Consider the following 19,560-nt stretch of genomic DNA (forward strand, 5'->3'; position numbering starts at 1 on the left):
AAAAAAACCCTCCAAGATGAGCGTTTGCCTTCAGATAGCTAGTTAAATTATTCATTCAGCCAAAAAAACCCTTAATTTTTAAAAGTGACAGTCAGACACTAAAGTATAAACTTATTGACAATAATAAACAGAAGTGATTGACTACTACTGAGTACTGTACAATTTCCCACTTCTGTATCTATTGTCCCAGCAAAAATAGTACTACTGTACAGCCTGATGTCCTAATCTTATCTAATCTATGGTCTGTCATACCTAGGAATCACGGAACATGTAAGATGACTCATTTCTGAGACTGATAGGATTCCCTGACATTGGGGGATTTAAAATTCAGATGCTGAGTTCTATTTTATCATTGTTCTTGTGTGTCAAATGCTTGCCATAATGACAAAAGCCTGTACTGCTAACCCCCATATTCCTAATACGAACACTTTAAGAAACACAATTACAGGCAACCCTGAAATGCTGCTCCAACCTACTTTACTACTATAGACCCGCTAAGGGCAACTACAGGTATCTACTCGATCAGAAATCTCTCCCCCACAAATAACACTTTTCTTTGCCCTGACCTGTTGATGCTGCAAAACTGCCTTACACTGTCTTTACTGCACTTCCAATTCCTAAGTCTCTTGTGCTGATCTGTGTTGCTAGGACTCAAAATATATTTGCTTAAGCACAGTTCGTACATGCTTTACTTTCTGCATAAATAGCTACTGGTAGCAAGGCTTTGATGTTGCTGGTAGTGTACCTTTAATAATTTTTTTTGCAAGTTAACATGTATTTGTATTATGCCAAAATATGCTAAATCTAGCTTCTAGCAGTGAACCAATTTCTTCCCTCACATATAGTAAATCATTTGCATAATAGCTTTTTAAAGTGCTTAGAAGTTTTATACAATAACCTATTAAAATCATGCTAGTGCTGAAGTCTCTTTTCTTTTGCACATTTTATACCAAATACTTTCTTTGTCTGTAGGCAAGGACTGAAAACCCCATCTGTCCCCTTAGGAAAGCTAAACACCTTGTAATGGGTTAATAGGTCGGGACCATGGAAACGGCAGTCTATAATGAAACTATCCTCATTAACATGGTAAGGAAAAAGTAGTTATGGAGGTCTTTATAGTCCCCATATTTTCTTTCACCTATAGGGTGACCAGATGTCCTGGTTTTATAGGGACAGAACCGATTTTGGGGTCTCTCTCTTATATAGGCTCTTATTACCCCCTACCCCCATCCCAATTTTTCACATTTGCTGTCTGGTCACCTTGTTCACCTACCATAACATACTAGTTTTATTCCAACTGGAGTAACAGAAAGTGAAGATATCCTGCTGGGTATATTGGATTTAGCATAGGAGTTATTGGAATGCTCTGATTTAGAACAGCTTTTTTTCTGCAACTCATTAGGGGAAGGTTTCAGAGTAGCAGCCGTGTTAGTCTGTATCCGCAAAAAGAACAGGAGTACTTGTGGCACCTTAGAGACTAACAAATTTATTAGAGCATAAGCTTTCGTGGACTACAGCCCACTTCTTCGGATGCATATAGAGTGAAACATATATTGAGGAGATATATATACACACATACAGAGAGCATGAACAGGTGGGAGTTGTCTTACCAACTCTGAGAGGCCAATTAAGTAAGAGAAAAAAACTTTTGAAGTGATAATCAAGCTAGCCCAGTACAGACAGTTTGATATGAAGTATGAGAATACTTACAAGGTTACAAACATTGAATCTCTCCCCCCTTGTAAGTATTCTCACACTTCATATCAAACTGTCTGTACTGGGCTAGCTTGATTATATTATGACTGAGACTTTTCTATATAACGCCCATTAATCTTACGAAGTAACAAAGGGCCAGATGGCTTATTTTAAAAAGTAGCAGAGGGCTTAGAAAATCTCAACCATAAGTGCTTCCTCCAGTTATTAGAATTGTTGCCAATTTAATTCCCCAAATAAAATTTTATTTAACAACTGACACTCAAAATACAAAAGTATCCAAGGACTCATAAGACAGAAACATAAAAGTATTTAGCTATCTGTACACACACACACACACACACACACACACCCCTACCTGATTGGTACACATCTCATTAAATTTATATTGCGCAACAAAGTAAACAAGCATGAACTAATAAAAGGACAAAGAGTCAATGCAAAGAATCAAAAACGGGAAACTACATAAAACGTTTGTGTAAAGAGATAATGCTACTACTGTGCATCAACAGAAGGAAGAGAGCCCTCCTACCTTTGTTATTGTACACATCTAGATAGTTTGGTGCTGAAAAAATTGTAATTAGTGAAGGGAAGCCTGTTGTTTGGCTTTTCCTGTACATACGATACCTAAAGGAAATGACAGGTTATATTAATAGTATTATTAATCATTTTTACAGTGCTCTAAGCGTACAACATGTCACTGACTTATCACAGGCCAAAATAAGCAACAGATCACTCCAAATGGTTTTACCATGTGAAGTTACAAGCAACAACAGAAATAAATTATCTTTAAAGCTATGCATGAAGGATTTGCTATAGATTTAGAACTTGCATATAGTTGGGATTACTGTGATTTCAAGTAGAGATAGGTTTCAGAGTAGCAGCAAGTAGAGATAAACTCAAATGGTGCAAATTGTGATTTCCATGTTGTTTGAACCAGTGCAGCTACACTGGTTGCTGGTTCCTAATGACTGAAACCCAATTATGCAAAGTGTGGTAGGAAAGAAAATACTAATGAGGAGCATTACACATTCCGGGTGAAATCTTGGGCTCCCTGAAGTCATTGGGAGTTTTGCCACTGACTTTAACAGGATCAGGTTTTCACCTTCATCTATTGATGGAGGGTTCTTCTCAAAATAAATTTGCAAAGGGATTATAAAATACTCAAAAAGATAGAATAGGTAAACTAATTCAGATGTCTTGGAGCACCATGGGACACAGGCATTTCTATAGTAACCTCCCCCAGAGTGTTATGCTTCAAAATCAGTATTAATAAAGAATAAAGCACATTCATGAAATTACAAATTACATCATTTTACAACCATGCAACGCAGTATCACCCAGAAATATACTTCCCCCTATGGAAAAAAAGCTTAGCTTCACAATGGAATGTCAAATCTAGTCCAGTCCATGGACTAGCATGTTAATGCCTATACATTTTCATTACTCATCCCTGCTGGCTTGTACAGACCAAAGGCATATTGTTTCAGCAGGGCAATATTTAATCAATCAGTAATGGAATGGGACACCTGCAGAATCTGGAAGCAAACTAACAAAATGGAATTTCCCCCTTAGCAAGGCACAAGTAATACCCAATACTGCACTTTAGTTCTCTAATAATTTCTAATAATTCCAAAAGAAACCACAGAATTTGACAATTGTCCACAAAAGGAAGGAAAAGTATCACACCGATTCATTGAAATAGCTTTTCGGAATTTCAGTTTAGAAGGTTCTCCCCACTCACTGTGCGTGTTGCACCATGCTTTAGGATAGCCTAGCTCTCTCACTCCTGCAGGCTTGTGGAGAGGTGGGGGTGGGAGCAGTCCGGGCCATGGGCTCACCCCACTACCAGCCACCTTGGGACAAATGATGGGAGTGGGCTGTGTGCAACAGGGTATGAGACGGCTTCTTGAGCTATTCTCCCCACCCTGTGTACCAGTATAAGCGATAGCCAAAAGGTTGCTCTGCAAACAACCTGTATATACTGAAAACAAATACTTTTCCTAATCAAAATGACACCATTTCCTTTTAGGATGCTGTGATGTTATCTGATAAAATATGATCATGTAGATCATTGTTGCTACCACTGTTATATGAGTGCAACAAATCTTGTACAAAGTGTGTCAAGAAAGGGTATGATTTGCTGAATATGATTATGCCATTTGTATGCAGGTATCATTTTTGTATCTGAAGTTATGAATATTGGCTCTACACCTGTATTTCAAATGTTTGCTTCTCGGTAGCACCAGAAGCCAGCACATTGTGAAGGAACTATTCAAGTTGAATGGCCCATTAAAGAACACTTAACTCACAATGGAAGATGCCCATCTACACTTAATGGACTCTCCTGCTATGACTAAGTGAAATCATGCATAGACATGTGACTTGCCCATGTGACTCCAAACACCATCTTGTCACCTGTAATTGTCCACAGTGAGAACAATGGGTTTCCCTTCACTGGAGAGAAGCTATAAAAGGCCCTGGAAATATCTCCATTTTGTCTCTTTCCTGCTCAAACCTCTGGACTATGAACTTATACTAATGGGAGCATTCTAACCAAGGGACTGAGGACCTTCCAATGATTTGGAAGCAACCAGAGACTTAACAAGCCAGCAGTGTATTCCATCACTGCAACAAGCCTGATCCAAGAACTTTGCATTTACTATAATCATTTGATTCCTTCAACCAATTTTAACTCTCACTGTTCTTTCTTTCTTTCTCTTTCTTTCTGTAAATAAACCTTTCGATTTTAGATACTAAAGGATTGGCAACAGCGTGGTTATTGGGTAAGATCTGAGTTATATATCGACCTGGGTATGTGGCTGGTCCTTTGGGATCAGAAGAACCTTTTGTTTGATGAAATTGGTTTTAAAGAACCACTCATCTTTAAGTCTAGTGTCTGAGTGTTGAATCCAGGACTGGAATGCCTAAGGAGACTGCTTTTCCGACTTCTTGTTAGCCAGTGTGGTGAGACAGAAGTTTACTTTTGTTGCTGGTTTGGTATATCTTATGGGAGAATAACCACCAGTTTTGGGGAGTGTCGGCCCCATTTCTCAGCAGTTTGTCCTGAATTTGGTATTCTCAGTTGTGACCCACGGTGACAGGTGCACACTGAAGTTGTAAGAAACCCATGCTGGTGTCTGAAGCTTCTCTCTCAGTCTGGACTTCCAGGCCATAGAGTGTCCCAATGTCATGACACATCTCTTTGTCCACTGTGATGTTTAAGGGGCTGTGAGTGTAAGGCAATAGTATTTAGTGACAGATGAAGCGTGAGAGGTTTTTTCATTAGTCACGACTCAGAAGAAAGGTATATAAGGCCAACTATGTTAGAAGTGTTTTCAGGCAGGTCAGAGGAGGAGGTTTAGGGAACTAGCAGCAACAGTGAGATTCCCCCCCCCCCCCAGCACTTTAATTAAAGAACATTGCTCCGAAGTCTGCAGATATTTTTGTACACATTGGGGGCTTTGTTGCAATAGCCTTTGCAGAAAACCCCAGAAGCACACAGCTGCAGAGTAAGACTGATCAGAAAGTGCCAGCACTGCTGTAAACGATTTACATTTGCAAATTTAGCTAAGGAGCTAGCCAGCAATTGCTACACATTTTTCTCTTTTCCTGCTAGAGTGACCCCTCTTCCCTTATTTTAAAGAGACATCCCTTATTTGAAGTCTCATGTTCCACTTCCTGAAATAAGATCAAATGCGTCTGTCTTGTAATTCAGCTATGGTTGCATAAAAGATCAGACACTGTAATCCTGGTGTTTGTTTTTATACCAATAATAAAACACTGTGGTTGCTGTCACTTAAAAACAAGTTTCAAATGTCATTTTTCACACAGTTGTCCTTTGTCTCCTTGATATGCAGTTGATCACCCTCTACTCTTCATTACTACTGGTGAAGTACAGCTGCTTTGCAACCAATTACCATAGGAAAGCAACAATCTTACAAAACCATAATGAAATGGTCATTATGGGAAATATGTCAGATGTGCACATTCAGGCTTTAATCTTGTGTTAAAATAGCTATATTTTAAAAGGCCTATAAGTGCTAAGTATCAACACTAAAGTTATAAAGTAAGGGGGTTTTGGAACTTTACCATTTTAATGTGGAAGACTCCTAAAAAGGATTATTTTACGTGCTGATTCAGGGAAACCCTTTCCTACAAAAGCCAATGGGTATGAATAATGTTTGTTTATTAAGCAAGAACCCCCCTCCCCCTCCACACACTTACCCAGCATCTTGAGCTTCGTGGGCTCGGAGTATAGATAACAAGTTATTGTGCTGGAGGAATTCACATACAGCAGGGTAACTGTTGGAGGAAAAGAAAAGCTCCTGTTATGGAATTATCAGAAGCAGTGCATTCATCTGACATTCAGAAATACTGTATTTGATCAAGCGTGATCAAACATGTATCATTCACGGAATCAGCTTCTGCTCTGAAGACAGATTTTTTCAGTTTCACGTTGGAGACAGCACCAGAAGCTGTACTTTTTACATAATTGGGTGGAGGCAAAGCATAGAAAAGCTGCAGTTCATTACATAATAACAGCTACCTGTCAGAAAGAAAATCATTTCTATTATTCTCTGAGCTTCAAGGAGCCCAGAAGAGGATAAATGTAACACAAGGATGGAATGCAACAGAAAACTTGCCCACTCAATATAGTATATATTGGTTGCTTAGGGAGAGCATATATGGTGGTGGTGTACAAAGGAGATATAGAGGCAGAAGGAAGAAAGTGAACCTACAACCAAACTGAAATTGTTTCTAAGTTTCATCTCACCAATAAACAAGACTTCAATTATTTCTCTTCTTGGTATCTTCAAATGTGAATTCTAAAAATGTGTTAGTCAAACATATTTCACAGGACCTCTCTACTGAGCTGGGTGTTTTCTATTGCATTGGTGAAAACACAGTCATTAAAACAAAACGATATGAGTTTTACTATAATGATATTTTTCACATTATTCACTTCCCATGCATAATGTTGCCTTAGAAGATGAAAGAGGACTCAGCTCTATATTTCTACCTCATTTTCAGCCCTCTGAAAACAAGTTCTAGCAGCTACTTCATTTGTAGAGGCACTGAGGTTTTATTAAAAGCACAGCCATAATAAAAGTACGTAGACGGTACATGTTTACAAGATTTGAAAAGCTAACTTTTACTATGATTTTTTTTAATTCAAACTCTATTACATCTAAATATAGAAACCTTGGATACAGTCCTGTATTATGGAAGCCCTGGTCATAACTCCATTGTGAAGGCTGAGGCTATGCCTTCACTAGACTTCTGCCAGCTCGTAGGATGCAAACTATACCAGCAAAGCTATGTTTTACCAGTATAGCTTATTCCACCACCCCAAATGAAACAAGCTATTCCTGTGAAAAGCACATTTTCACTGGTATAAATGAGCCCATATCAGTCAGGGATCACACTTCTTTGTGCCCGGACTAACAGCTATGCCAGCAGAAGTCTGTAGGATGAACATAGCGTTTTATGTATGAAGAACACACCGTATGCTCCCCAAACTTCCAGAACTTATTTTTTGAATTTTAAAGGGAATTTGCAAGGACATCTGTGAATTAGTTTATGAATTAAAATCAATTTAAAATGGTCCCTTTAAGATAAGTATATAGAATTGAGATTCATTATCCTCTATAGTCTCTTACAGATCAGTACAGCCCTATCATATACATTACACACTGTCCATACACAATTTCTCTTAAGTAAACAGTTTTGACTTTCAATTGGTGGGAATTTCCTCTCCCCATTTTCTGGTCACTGGTGGCCCTCCACAACTATCAGTCTTCCCCAGTTTTAGATTATTGTGTTCTCTATAGCTTTCAGTGCAAGAAGCAAGAAACCTCCGCCAATGACATCACAGCCTCAGTATAGAAGAATAGGAGGCCCTCTAGCATCAAATACCCATCACCTACCCCCTCAGCCCCAACCACACCATCAGTGAAACAAGATTATTTCCTTGGCACAGGAAACTTGAGAGTCAGAACAGGGGTGGATCAAGACTAAAGAAATTGCAAATCTGACAACTTTGGCCATGTCTACAACAGGGGATTACATTGGCATAGTTATGGTGCTGTAGCTATAACCCCATAGTGTAGTCACAACCTACACAATGGAAAGGGTTTATCCATCGCTGTAGGAACACCACTTTCCTGAGCAATAGTAACTAGGTCAAAGGAAGCATTTTCCCTTCAACTTTAGCTGCATCTACACCAGAGGTTAGTTCAGCATAGTTATGGTGCTCAGAAGTGTGGATTTTTTTGCATTCGTAGGTGCTGTAGCTACGTCATCCTAAATTTTAAGTGTTGTAGCTATGTCATCCTAAATTTTAAGTGTAGACCAGGCCTTTTACCACCCCCTATAAAACCTATAAGGGACACTGAATAGACTCTTCATACAGGTGCAGATTACAGATTCTCTGATTTTCCTCTCAATCCACTCATGTACAGTCTGGCAGCCTACTCCCCCTAACAGACTGATTTCCCACCCAGGTAAACCAGGCTATCAAGGACTTAATTGGTTTGGCTTCATGCTCTTTTCTCATAGATCTGCCAGGGCAGGCAGGCCATGTATTTCTTTTGCTCCGACACACTGTTGCATATGGGCTCCACTACAACCCTATGGGTCCTGTGTCCCAGCAATCATATCTAGATGAACTAATAGCATAAGTGGTGGTGGTGGTGGGGGGGGAATTAAAGCTACATTACTATAAACTTACATATAACAATGAGTATTATTTTTATTATAAAATTATGATTGAAAAATCAGTAAACCAACCAATCCTTTAATGCCAAGGGTCAGTCTGACACAGACAGGCTAATATTTGTAACATTCTCTGGGGCAAGAAATTTAACTGAATATTCTAAAAGTCAGAAATAGAGAAACTAAGTTGTTCAGGACATTTGTAAAGGGAGATGAGCCTTAATTCTGCAACTTGATCCATGTGGTCAGTCCCCTGTACTCCACTAACCTCAGTGGAAAGCCTTAAAGGCAGAGCTTTGAGCAGGGGGTTGGACTAGATGACCTTCTGAGGTCTCTTCCTAATCTTCTATGATTTTATGAGTCAGTCCTTGCAGAGGCTGTTGCAGGATTAGGGACTTTCATTTGTAAGTGATCAGCACAAAGCCAACAATGCTTATTGGCCCAATGGAAACAATTCCAACAACCCTAGTGTAGTTCTGGTAGTGTAGTTTCTGAGTGGTCCAATGAAAACTATTTGCACATGTTGGCATCCTCAATGAACATTTCAGGCAGAGCCCAATTTACTCTCAATGAGAGACTGTCTCCTAAATCAGGAGCGAGACAAATTGGCAGGGTAGCGAGGAGAACATTGTACCAATCCTGTCCTGTGCTGTACTAATTATGAGGAAAAAGAGACTATGTTGGATTTAAGGACTGTTAAGCCAGAACTTGTCTCAAAACACTAATTTGACACTTTAATTTGAAATACAAAAAAGTGTCAGTAACTATTGCTTACACTTTAACTGGATATGTTTTAATAATTAAAGGAGCTGGATTAATAAAAGTAGATGTTTTTCTACTGGTGCAATTTTAACAAATAAATGATGTTCATTTCCATTTTCTAATTATAATATTTATACCTATTCTTTCTAAATGTCTATGTTTACATAAAACTGGCACCTCACAGATATCACACTGTGCTGTCAACTTGAATTATTATAGAAAATCCAAATGATCTAAATTGTTAAACATGGCAAGCAGGTAGATATCTAGGAATCCAAACATACAAAGAGTGAGTGAGTTTAAATAAATTACTCCTCCTCCAAAGGTGCTGTTAGCACTTCATCGGGAAATTCATGGAGTGGCACTACGGGTAACATTCTCTCTCAGCTCTTCCATATAGTCCACTTAAGTATATGTGGAGGACTGAGGTAAGAGATAAATCAGCAGCTTTAACAACAATTTTGGAGGAAGCGATAGTTCCTGTATTTTGCTGCTTAAAGCATGTTAGCAATCCTATTTTCAAACAATCAATCATAAAAGGTATTAAGAGTCTTTAAAACAAAGATATACCTTTTTGTACTGACATTTTTCACGTCTGGATGAAGAACTAGCCATTTCACAAAATGTAATGAGAAGTGACATTTCAGAGATGCAAATGGCTCAGAATTTTGTGTGTGTGACATTTTGTGAAAAATGTCAGTTTCACTCAACTGTATTGGTAACCGTTCACAATTTTTAACAAACTGGAAATGTCTGTGTGAGATCCTTACTTTGTATTATACACTTGCTAACAGTTGAGTTCCTGTTGTTTAGGGACCAGCTTATTATTTGTCCTGCACTTGAAAAATGTAAAATACAAGGGACCAGATTCTGCCAGGCTTACTCACATGGATTAGTACTTCAATCTGCAAGTAGTCCCACATATTTTATAACCGTTTCAACTGACTACAAGTGGGAGTATCTGGCTTTATAAATGTAAGTATTAATTAAGTACAATGCACATACTGCATTTCATCTGAAAATAGTTTAGTAATGCTAAGAGTAATTCTCAAAATATATGAACTTGGGTCAGTAAAGTCATGCAAACATTCTAGATGGCAATTTAAAGCCAAATCCTGCAGCTGTTATTTAGTCAAATTCCCATGCAGTCAGTTGGATATTTGTTTGAATAAGGACTAAAGTACTGGATCTTTAACTGGGTGGTCTTTGTACTTCCATGTCTTATGCAGATTACATCCAATTTGGGGAGGGAGGGGAGGGGAGAAGAAGAGTGCTCAGTAAAAGGAATTAAAATCTGTAACCTGGCTGTTACAGTCAAACACACTAGCTCTCACTCAAGGTGTTAAAAGTAAAATATCCGGTTTGGTTGATTAAACCTATGGGTCAGATTTTAAAGCTATTTAGGCATCTAGGTGCTATTGATTGGGAGTTAGGCACCTAGGTGCTGTTTTCAAAAGTGCCTACCTGTATCTTTAGATGCCTAAATACCTTTAAAAATCTGTCCCTAAGCCATTATAGTTCACAGGCTTCTGTATCAAATTACAACAGGCCCAATTCTGCCACCCTCATTTTTTTTAGTAATATGTTACTCCATGAACAGCCCCCCCGAATCAGACGCTAACAAAGCTAATGTATTACATTAGAATCTATATATATGTGGAATACCAACTTTTTGGAACAAATAACGTATAGCTGATATGGGCTTTCCATATTCTTCCTGATGAATATATTTGAATAGGAGAGTTACACATGTCTATTTGGGTTTGGGGAGAGATTAAGATTCCACCATGCACACTTTTGAGAGGAAAAAAAGAAATATTTCTGTATTTCACTGACTTAAATCTGGTGGCCCTTTTGGCTTTAAATACTATGACTAACCATGGAAAGAAATTCATTCCAGGTTTTGCATTTAACCAACAATTCTACTGTCATTACATTTCTAACAACAATACAATGGCAAACACATTAGATTGCAGGGAATTTAATATGCTGTAATATGTATTAGACTTTCACTGTCTTTTCATTTTATTAACCTCTATAAAAATATCTAGAAAACCCAATGAAGTCTGATTATCTACATAGCTCTCTTGAAATTATAACTCTACAAGAATATGTTCAGCAGTCTCAATGACTCAAACTCACCAACTGGACAAAGCTGCCCCTTGGAAGAACAAACCATATACTTTTCAATATAAAGCTCTTTACATAATTTAAATGCTCTAAAAGTGATCAACTTTGCTTTGGACTTTAAGCAAAATGTATCATAGCTGATAACAATATTTTCCTTTCTAAACTCCCTAAATAAAAATATGTTCCAAGATACCCTAGTGTGTGAATGGGAAAAGAAGGAGTTCAGTGGGTAGTATATGGTAGTGAATACTGATTTACACAAATGTGATTGCATATGTAATATTATAGAAACATGGTTATTGGACTTTAATGAGATAACATGCTTATTGACACCACCTCTTTTGCTATTAAAGCATGAAACAAAAGAGATGCATTCTAGGTTGTTTTTTAAATAAGGGTCAATGAAATAAATCTTAAAATATATTAAAATGTTTATTTTGGGTACCGTTATTTTATTAAAAGACATCTAAATTAGATTAAAAAAAAAGAGGACTGATTTAAACATTTACTCTCGCTAAGCCTTAATTTAGTTCTAGAATCTTTTTTCTCTACATGCTGGATACACAATTTGATCCATGCAGATAGGACTGTCAAAAATAATAATATTTTGCACTTGTATAAAACCTGTCAGCAGAGGATTTTGAATCACTTTACAAGAGGTGGGTAAAGATAATTTTAAAAATGTCAGTGTCACATGGTCTCAATTAGTAAAATTACTGAATTTTGTTAATACATTATTTGGATTAAGGGGAGTCATATTAGGATTACATACATTCTTTTAACAGTTTTGTTTCAGTTTTCAGTGCACATACATTCCATGGCCTAACTTGAATTGGGAGTTTGTACTGGAAACTGGACTATGCAATTTTCTCTTTTGCTCTCTTCTATGAGCTTCTCACATGGAGAACTGAACCTGCTTTTTATTCTTAGCTTAGAATCAATTTTGGGAAGTGCAGGTGAAGAATCCTCAAATCCTTCTGCACCCAATGAATATGCAAAGGAACTGGTGTGAAACAATTGTGAGTTAAATTAGAGGTCCACCTAGCTTCCAACACAAATCACACCAACACATTCAAAAAGTTGACACCAACATTTTAGCCGACGGATGTCATAACCACCAAGGGAGGACTGCTTTGCACCTTCTGGTCATGCTGTCATCATTTGGAACAACAACTACTCATATTGGACCCCAGTGGTACAACAATCTGCTTCATTCAACCCAAAACAAAATGTTCTTCATCATTTCAATTTGCCAAAAATTTCATTTTTGGTTTAACCAGACCACTTTTTTTTAAATTTATTTATGTGGAATTGCCAGCATACTGAAAAATCTGTTATTTACCCACCTCTAGTCAATAGGTTACATACCCAGTCTGTAGCCTGTAATTATTGCATTGTAATTTAGTCTGTAATGTGATCTTCACTATTATTTGAATAAATAAGACCTTTTAACCTAAAAAAGAGAAGTGATTTTCAGCACAACTTTGCTTCTTATTGTCTTAAATGTCAATATACAAACATACACATTTACCACTGCATGAACTGCATAAAACAACCAGGCATTCCAGGAATCAATGCTTAAAAAGGGCAATTTTATGGTGTCATTATTTATCATAAAAGTGACCTTTTTATTATGGCAATTATGGACAGTAACAAATAAAAATAAGGGAGACTAACTTTACAGAACAAACTTTAAATATTTTTTAGGAAGCTCAACTCGTCACTTTAACTGTTGGAAAAACAAACCAAATAGAAGCAACAAAGAGTTCTGTAGCACCTTATAGACTAACAGATGTATTGGAGCATAAGCTTTTGTGGGTGAATATCCACTTCGTCAGATGCATGACATGACATAACACAACATGCGTCTGACGAAGTGGGTATTCACCCACTAAAGCTCATGCTCCAATACATCTGTTAGTCTATAAGGTGTCACAGGACTCTTTGTTGCTTTTTACAGATCCAGACTAACACAGCTACCCCTCTGATACTTGAAGCCAAATAGAGTGAGCACTACTACAAAGTGAACATTAGGCCTCCACAGCAATTCCATTTTCCACAGTATTTCTCACTAATCCTTAGTGCCATAGTAGGATAAAGAACACAAATACTTAGAAAAGTAACCATGAGGTGATGGGAAGGATAGGGTCAAAGAAGGGCATTGTAATCACTTTGGTTCCAGTCCAGCCATGTGATATGCTCATGGGGAACCAAACTGAAATCACTCAGCCCACTGGGCCTCTGCACAGATATCGGGGGTCTGCCCATGTGCATCACATTGCAGGAGCAGGTCATTATTGAGGGTTCTGGTAAGAGCAGAGTACTTTGCAGTAAGTTGGGGCAGGAAGCAGTTGGCTAACAATATAGCTGGGTGAAATATTCATGCAAAATTTTTGTTGTTGTTAAATGGGGAGGGGGTAAAGTTCAGGGTACTTTTTCCCATAACATTGCTGTAGGGTTACTCAAAATAAAACGTAGTCATAAAGTACACATTTTTGAGAAAGAGGCAGCAATGCTCCAGAGGACACATGACTAAGAAATCAGCACACAACTTGGAGCCTGGAACACCAGAGTTCTCCTCCCACCTTTGACAATGACTGGCTTAAAAAAATATATTGCAGTTATACAGCAATTAATAAACATTAGTTATTTAGGCTTTACAGCATTCCTATTAAATATTATATGTAAATATAATGATCTCCTTTGTGGTCTAGTGCCAGGGTTCTCAAAGCTTTTCATAGTATGACTCATGGGACCTCCCATTCCATTGTGATTTTAGGAGCTCTTCAGCTTCCATTTACAACCACAAAACAGCCCGTGGCAACTACAGCAGTTGTTTACATTAAAAAAGTAATACAATGGGAAGCACTAATTTTTTATTGTCTTTTAATGAAATTTAGCAGCTGGAAACAAAGACAAGAACCAGAATAATATGGCTAGCCATCTATTGACATGCAGCTAATGATCCAGGGACCACAGTTTGCAAACTTTTGGTTTGCTGGATTAAGCAAACTCTAGTAGTAATACCAGCGGTATTTTAATCCTGGTTCTGGCAGTGACTTGCTACATGACCTTAGACAAGTCAATTAACCTATCTGAACTTCACATTTCTTTCATCTCTAGTATAAGGATATTTACCATTTACCTACTTCAGGGTTGGTTGTGAGGAGAAGGTCCCTACGTCCAAAGTATTAAGGGCACTGTGAAGTGAATGGGCGAACAGGATTCAGATGTGTTCAACACCATAATTTCAAAAATTCATCATACCCCTCCTGGTCAAGATTTAATCTGATAAGGGCTTTTTGAGTTCTCTCAGGCTTCACAGCAATGCACGATCAGTCTCCCATGATTTTGAGTATAGGAAATAGAGTGAAAAATCACACTGGTGAAAACTTATTCGTCATCTCCTTTCAGATCTCCCCAAGGGAAACATTGATACCAGTTTCCAACTTAGTGCAGAAGGAATTGATGAGTCTGGCAGGAATCTTCATCTATCTTGATGATGAGCAACTTCGGAGCTGAACATTCCTTGGATCTACTGCCCAAACAGAACTGGTATGTTACCTGCTTCAGACACAACCCCTCTGTCTTTCACTCCCTTCACAGAAACCATCCTCATGTTTTGTATTTAAAAAGGTCTGAAAAGCATACAGTTATAAAAGAGCTTAAATTGCTGAAATCCAATAGGATTTGGGGAGTGAACTGCCCTATAAATGCTGACTGGCTGCCACTCAGACAAGAGGTGAGGGAACACATTTTATGAATTTAGACATTAACCCCTGAAAATTGGGGTTTATAATGGAAAATCTGACAGTTGAATATGGTCATTATCAGTGCAGTTTATAATTTCTTGCTATTTTCTTTATAACTTTTTTTCATCCTAGTATTAAATATTATTGCATGAAAAAGGATGTACTGAAAACAGTAAAAAGTAAAATATAATATAATATAAAAAACAAAACAAACATGGTGGGTCCCTCCTTCCATTTCAATGTCATTCACAGGAGTTAAAATGCTATAACTAATTCATTGAAAATATTATCCTTTCATTAGCTGCATCTGGCTCCTCATCAGTATCCACAGGGTCAATAGAACGTACCAAGCGGTGGAGCTGCTACACTGTTAAACTGCTTACAGTGCTTTCCCTCTTGAGAGAGAAGCTTGTCTTCTTGAATAGTATATATAGCTAAGGCCCAATCCTGCACTCCTTGTGAACTCAAAACTCCCACCGAATTCAATGTCCTTTAATACTAATGGGGAGGTTCATGTGGTGAACTGTTTTAGGACTCATTTTCTCTGCATCTATGAGAAGTCAGTAAACAGTTCCTTCTGGGGAAATACCTTTTTCTCTTTGGTGAAGTAAGTGATTAGACCTACTAGATAAGTAATCAGATCACAGAAGCCACTATCTGAATTAACACTCCTGTTGGCTGTCTCAGGGTATGTCTATACAGAAGCTGTGACATGCAATCTCCAGCTCAAGAAGATATATCTGCATTAGTTCTCACTGAGCACTAAAATTGGAAGTGTAGTTGTCATGGCATGAACAGCAGGAGGGGTACGTACCTGTGGGTTTGGACAGGATCACACTTTGGCATCTAATCCCTCCCACTGCAAGTGTCGTCAGAGCTACACTTTTAATTTTAGCATTCTAGCATGATCAGAGCTAGTGCAAGTAGGTCTACTTGAGCTGGAAATTAGATCTTCCAACTCCAGGGTAGACATACCCTTGAAACCATTCTATCACTTCTAGGGTCATCTTCTCCAGCTCAGGGTTAAGGCACATTTGGGGGACAATATGTGGAAAAAGTCTACAATGTGCTATATAGGACTTCAGTCGCCAGTACCAAATAGGCAACAATTTATATATGTCTGTGCACGTGCCTGTACACACACACACACACCTTTACTGTTTAGATTTCTATTGGTTTCAGTGCTACTCATATCCTGTCTTCATGTTAACAGGGTCTTCAGTTGTAAATTGAGGAGTATAAAAGTTTAGTTCCCAATAACAGAAAGCGTAAAGATATGTTTTTCCCGCACAAATCCTATTTTAGAGTCTATATCGTTTTCTGTGTGATAAGGAATCTTGTTTCCTAGAACATACTGTACCACTCAGTAAGATCCCATTTGTATTCTTAATTTCAATGGAAATTTCCATGTACTTCTAAAAATCAATTTATATCAAGTTCAAGAGGAATAAATCTATGCATATTCAGTGTCTACTTAGCAAAGTTTTTTTGTTTTTTTTTTGTTTAGCATGCTATTATGAGCTTTACTCTCTATGGCTATTAAGGTATAATTGACTTTTTTTGTTTGACTGAAAGAGAAAATTAATTTCCCTTGAGTGTAACCTTTGTTACTGATTTCACCAATGAAAGATAAGGCTCTATAACCTTCTCTCTTAAAAATGGTCTCATTGGCAATTCAAGAGGCCTAATTTTTCAATACTGTAACCTTTCTTTCATTCTGTAAGATTAACTGACTGTGCAAGTTTTCCCAAGTTAGGCAATGATCTCCCAAAGGAATACTATTAGAATCACTCTCTCTCATGCTCACAAAAGGTGAACTTTAGAGAGATTTTGTTATTCTCAGAAATTCAATTTCATGTTAACAGGTAACTTTGCAATAACTGAACATTTTTTTTCTCTTTCTGAACATATTGCAAGATATTACATAAAAGTATGTTGGAAAGAAGTTAATGTTGCAAAGTCAAGCACTCAAAAGTTAAGAAAATGCCAGACTTGAGGTTGCCATAATTTGTCCCCATGAGCATATGTATTATGATACAGTCTTTAATTACAGAATCACATATTATTTTCCACAGATTTCCTGTCATTCAATGCACAGGATGTATGGTGTACACCACAGGTAGAAATTCAATATTTCCTTTAATCCTCATCGATCAGTGTGTGGCTCTAGACCTTATGTACCGAAAAACATCCAAACCCTGTAGTGAATATAAAAATATTATTTCCTCTTGGTCTTTTCTATGGTGCTCATCACCATAATATCTGAGTGCTTCACGGACAAATTCATTAATCATCACAACATGCCTGTGAGGTGAAGAGGTATTAATTATTATTACTTTACATATGAGGAACTGAAGTACAACATGATCAAACCAACTGTCAAAAATGCCCACTAATTTTGGGATTCCTACTCACCTGCTATTCGCAATATCTCCAAAGGCCAGATATGGGACACTACATGGGGAGGACTCTGAGTTACTACAGAGAATTCTTTCCCAGGTGTCTCGCTGGTGGGTCTCACCCACATGTTCAGGGTGTAACAGATCACCATATTTGGGGTTTGGAAGAAATTTCCCCCCAGGTCAGATAGGCAGAGAGCCTGGGTTGTTTTTTTGTTGTGGCCTTTATCTGCAGCATGGGCCACCAGTCACTTGCTGGTTTCAATTAGAGTAAATGGTAACTTGAAGTCTTTAAATCAATATTTGAAGACTTCAGAAACTCAGCCAGAGGTTATGGGCCTATTACAGGAGTAAGTGGGTGAGTTCCTATGGCCTGTGGTGTGCTGGAGGTCAGACTAAGGACAGAAGGGACCATCATAATAATCTGAAGTCTATAAGATTCCTAGGGACTAGTTTTTCAGAGTACTTGGTATTTTTATAGCACTATATATAGTCACCTCACAGCTCCCATTGATGTCACTTGCAGTTGTGAGTGTTCAACACTTCTGGAAATCAAGCCACAGCAGTTTCACCTTGCGTTCTCAGAAAATGAAGAACGCACAGTCGGTGGCCACTTGTGAAAATTTTTGTTTAAGCGACTTCCCCATTGCCCAGCATTACCTACTATTCTCTAGGGCAGAGACAGGGAGAGAATCCAATTTTCCAGAGTGACATTCAACTATGTAATCCACAAGACCATCCCTTCTCTTCCTGCAGACCCTCGCCTCATTTACTACACACCTTACAGTTTCTGCCACAAAAGATGCAGGGCTCGCTCAGACAACAGTTTCATTCACTACACAACCTTAATTCATCCTCTGACCATCATCCGTCTTCTAATGAATGAGGCAGACTCCTATGAAAAAGATAGTGTGCGATCATATAATTAAAGACTAACATAATGCATGTGCAACCTTCATTCTAGTATTTCCTAAGCTTGACTTTGCAATCTTAATATTCTTTTAACCTCGGGGGTTTTTTTTAATATAATTTCAGACATTTTTAAAACTACAATGTGAAGAAACAAATTCTAACACCCTATGTGGGTCACCAATAGAGCTGGAAACTTTAGATCTAGAGTACAGAAAAAGATTGGTTTTGAAAAACATTTTTGGCAAAAAAACAAACAAACAAAAAAAAAAACACTTTGTGCTTGGTAAACATTTTCTGTGAAAATTTTTCACTTTCCCACCAAGAAACCAGAACTTTTCTTAAAATTAAAATGTTCTGCGAACATGATTTTTTGGGTTGAAAAATGGCTTTTCATCAAAAATAATTTGCTGAAAAAATTTAGAATGCCTCTATTATAACCCCTACAAATTGAGATTTAAAAAAAAAAGTTTTCCACAAGCTAAATCCCAGAGTTCTTACTCAGGTACAACTCCTCATCCGACAACAACGAATTCCTCCCCGCCCCCAACCCACGGAAAAAATGTAGCACCTGGTCCTATAAATCTCTTAACATTTCTACTCTTTCCTTTATCCAGGAATAAAATGAAGGACAATGAGGATGAGGGGAACAAGGCGGCAGGAAATCATTTTAATAAAATAAAGTCTATGGGAACGCAGTACCCTCTTCCTTTGCTACTGCAGTATGATACATATTACTCCATTTCAGAAATGCTTTTTCTCTTCACCCTGCCTTGCAGAGTCCAACCTGAAATTCAATCAGCCAAACAGAAAACCCAGTTGGTCAAGAGAAAAGACAGCAAGCTTTTCCAGCATGGTCTAGCATTCTGACTGCATCTCATGTGTCATAGAAAATCAGAGAAGAGTTCTGTTTCCCTGGTGAGTCAGAATAGGCTAGTGACAAATTAGAAAGGATTTACTCTTCTCGGAACACAAGTCTGATTTTCCTTTCTTCAAAACCTGTGTTAGGTTAAATCCTTTTATACAATTTATCTTAGTATAAGTTAGATTTTGGATTACTATGGTCATCACCTTTATTTATGCAACTGTGATAGGGAAACCAACACGGTTAACATTAACTAAGAAGGAAACAGTCCTCTCATTAACTGCACTTTGTTTCACCAATGTTTGGGGAAGCC

At 37.8% G+C, this 19,560-nt stretch overlaps 1 protein-coding gene across 3 annotated transcripts in view; it reads right to left on the minus strand.

Moving 5' to 3' along the window:
* PPP3CA (protein phosphatase 3 catalytic subunit alpha) overlaps positions 1–19,560 on the minus strand; it is a 306,754-nt gene that overhangs the window by 36,623 nt on the left and 250,571 nt on the right. For all 3 annotated transcript variants that reach the window (XM_034770986.1, XM_034770988.1, XM_034770987.1), the window contains 2 exons: positions 5,941–6,018; positions 2,246–2,340 (listed from right to left, as the gene is read on the minus strand). In XM_034770986.1, coding sequence (XP_034626877.1) covers positions 2,246–2,340; positions 5,941–6,018 — 173 coding nt within the window. The remainder of the gene's footprint in view (positions 1–2,245; positions 2,341–5,940; positions 6,019–19,560) is intronic.

The sequence above is a fragment of the Trachemys scripta genome, chromosome 5 (assembly GCF_013100865.1).
Source record: "Trachemys scripta elegans isolate TJP31775 chromosome 5, CAS_Tse_1.0, whole genome shotgun sequence".
Lineage (NCBI taxonomy): Eukaryota > Metazoa > Chordata > Testudines > Emydidae > Trachemys > Trachemys scripta.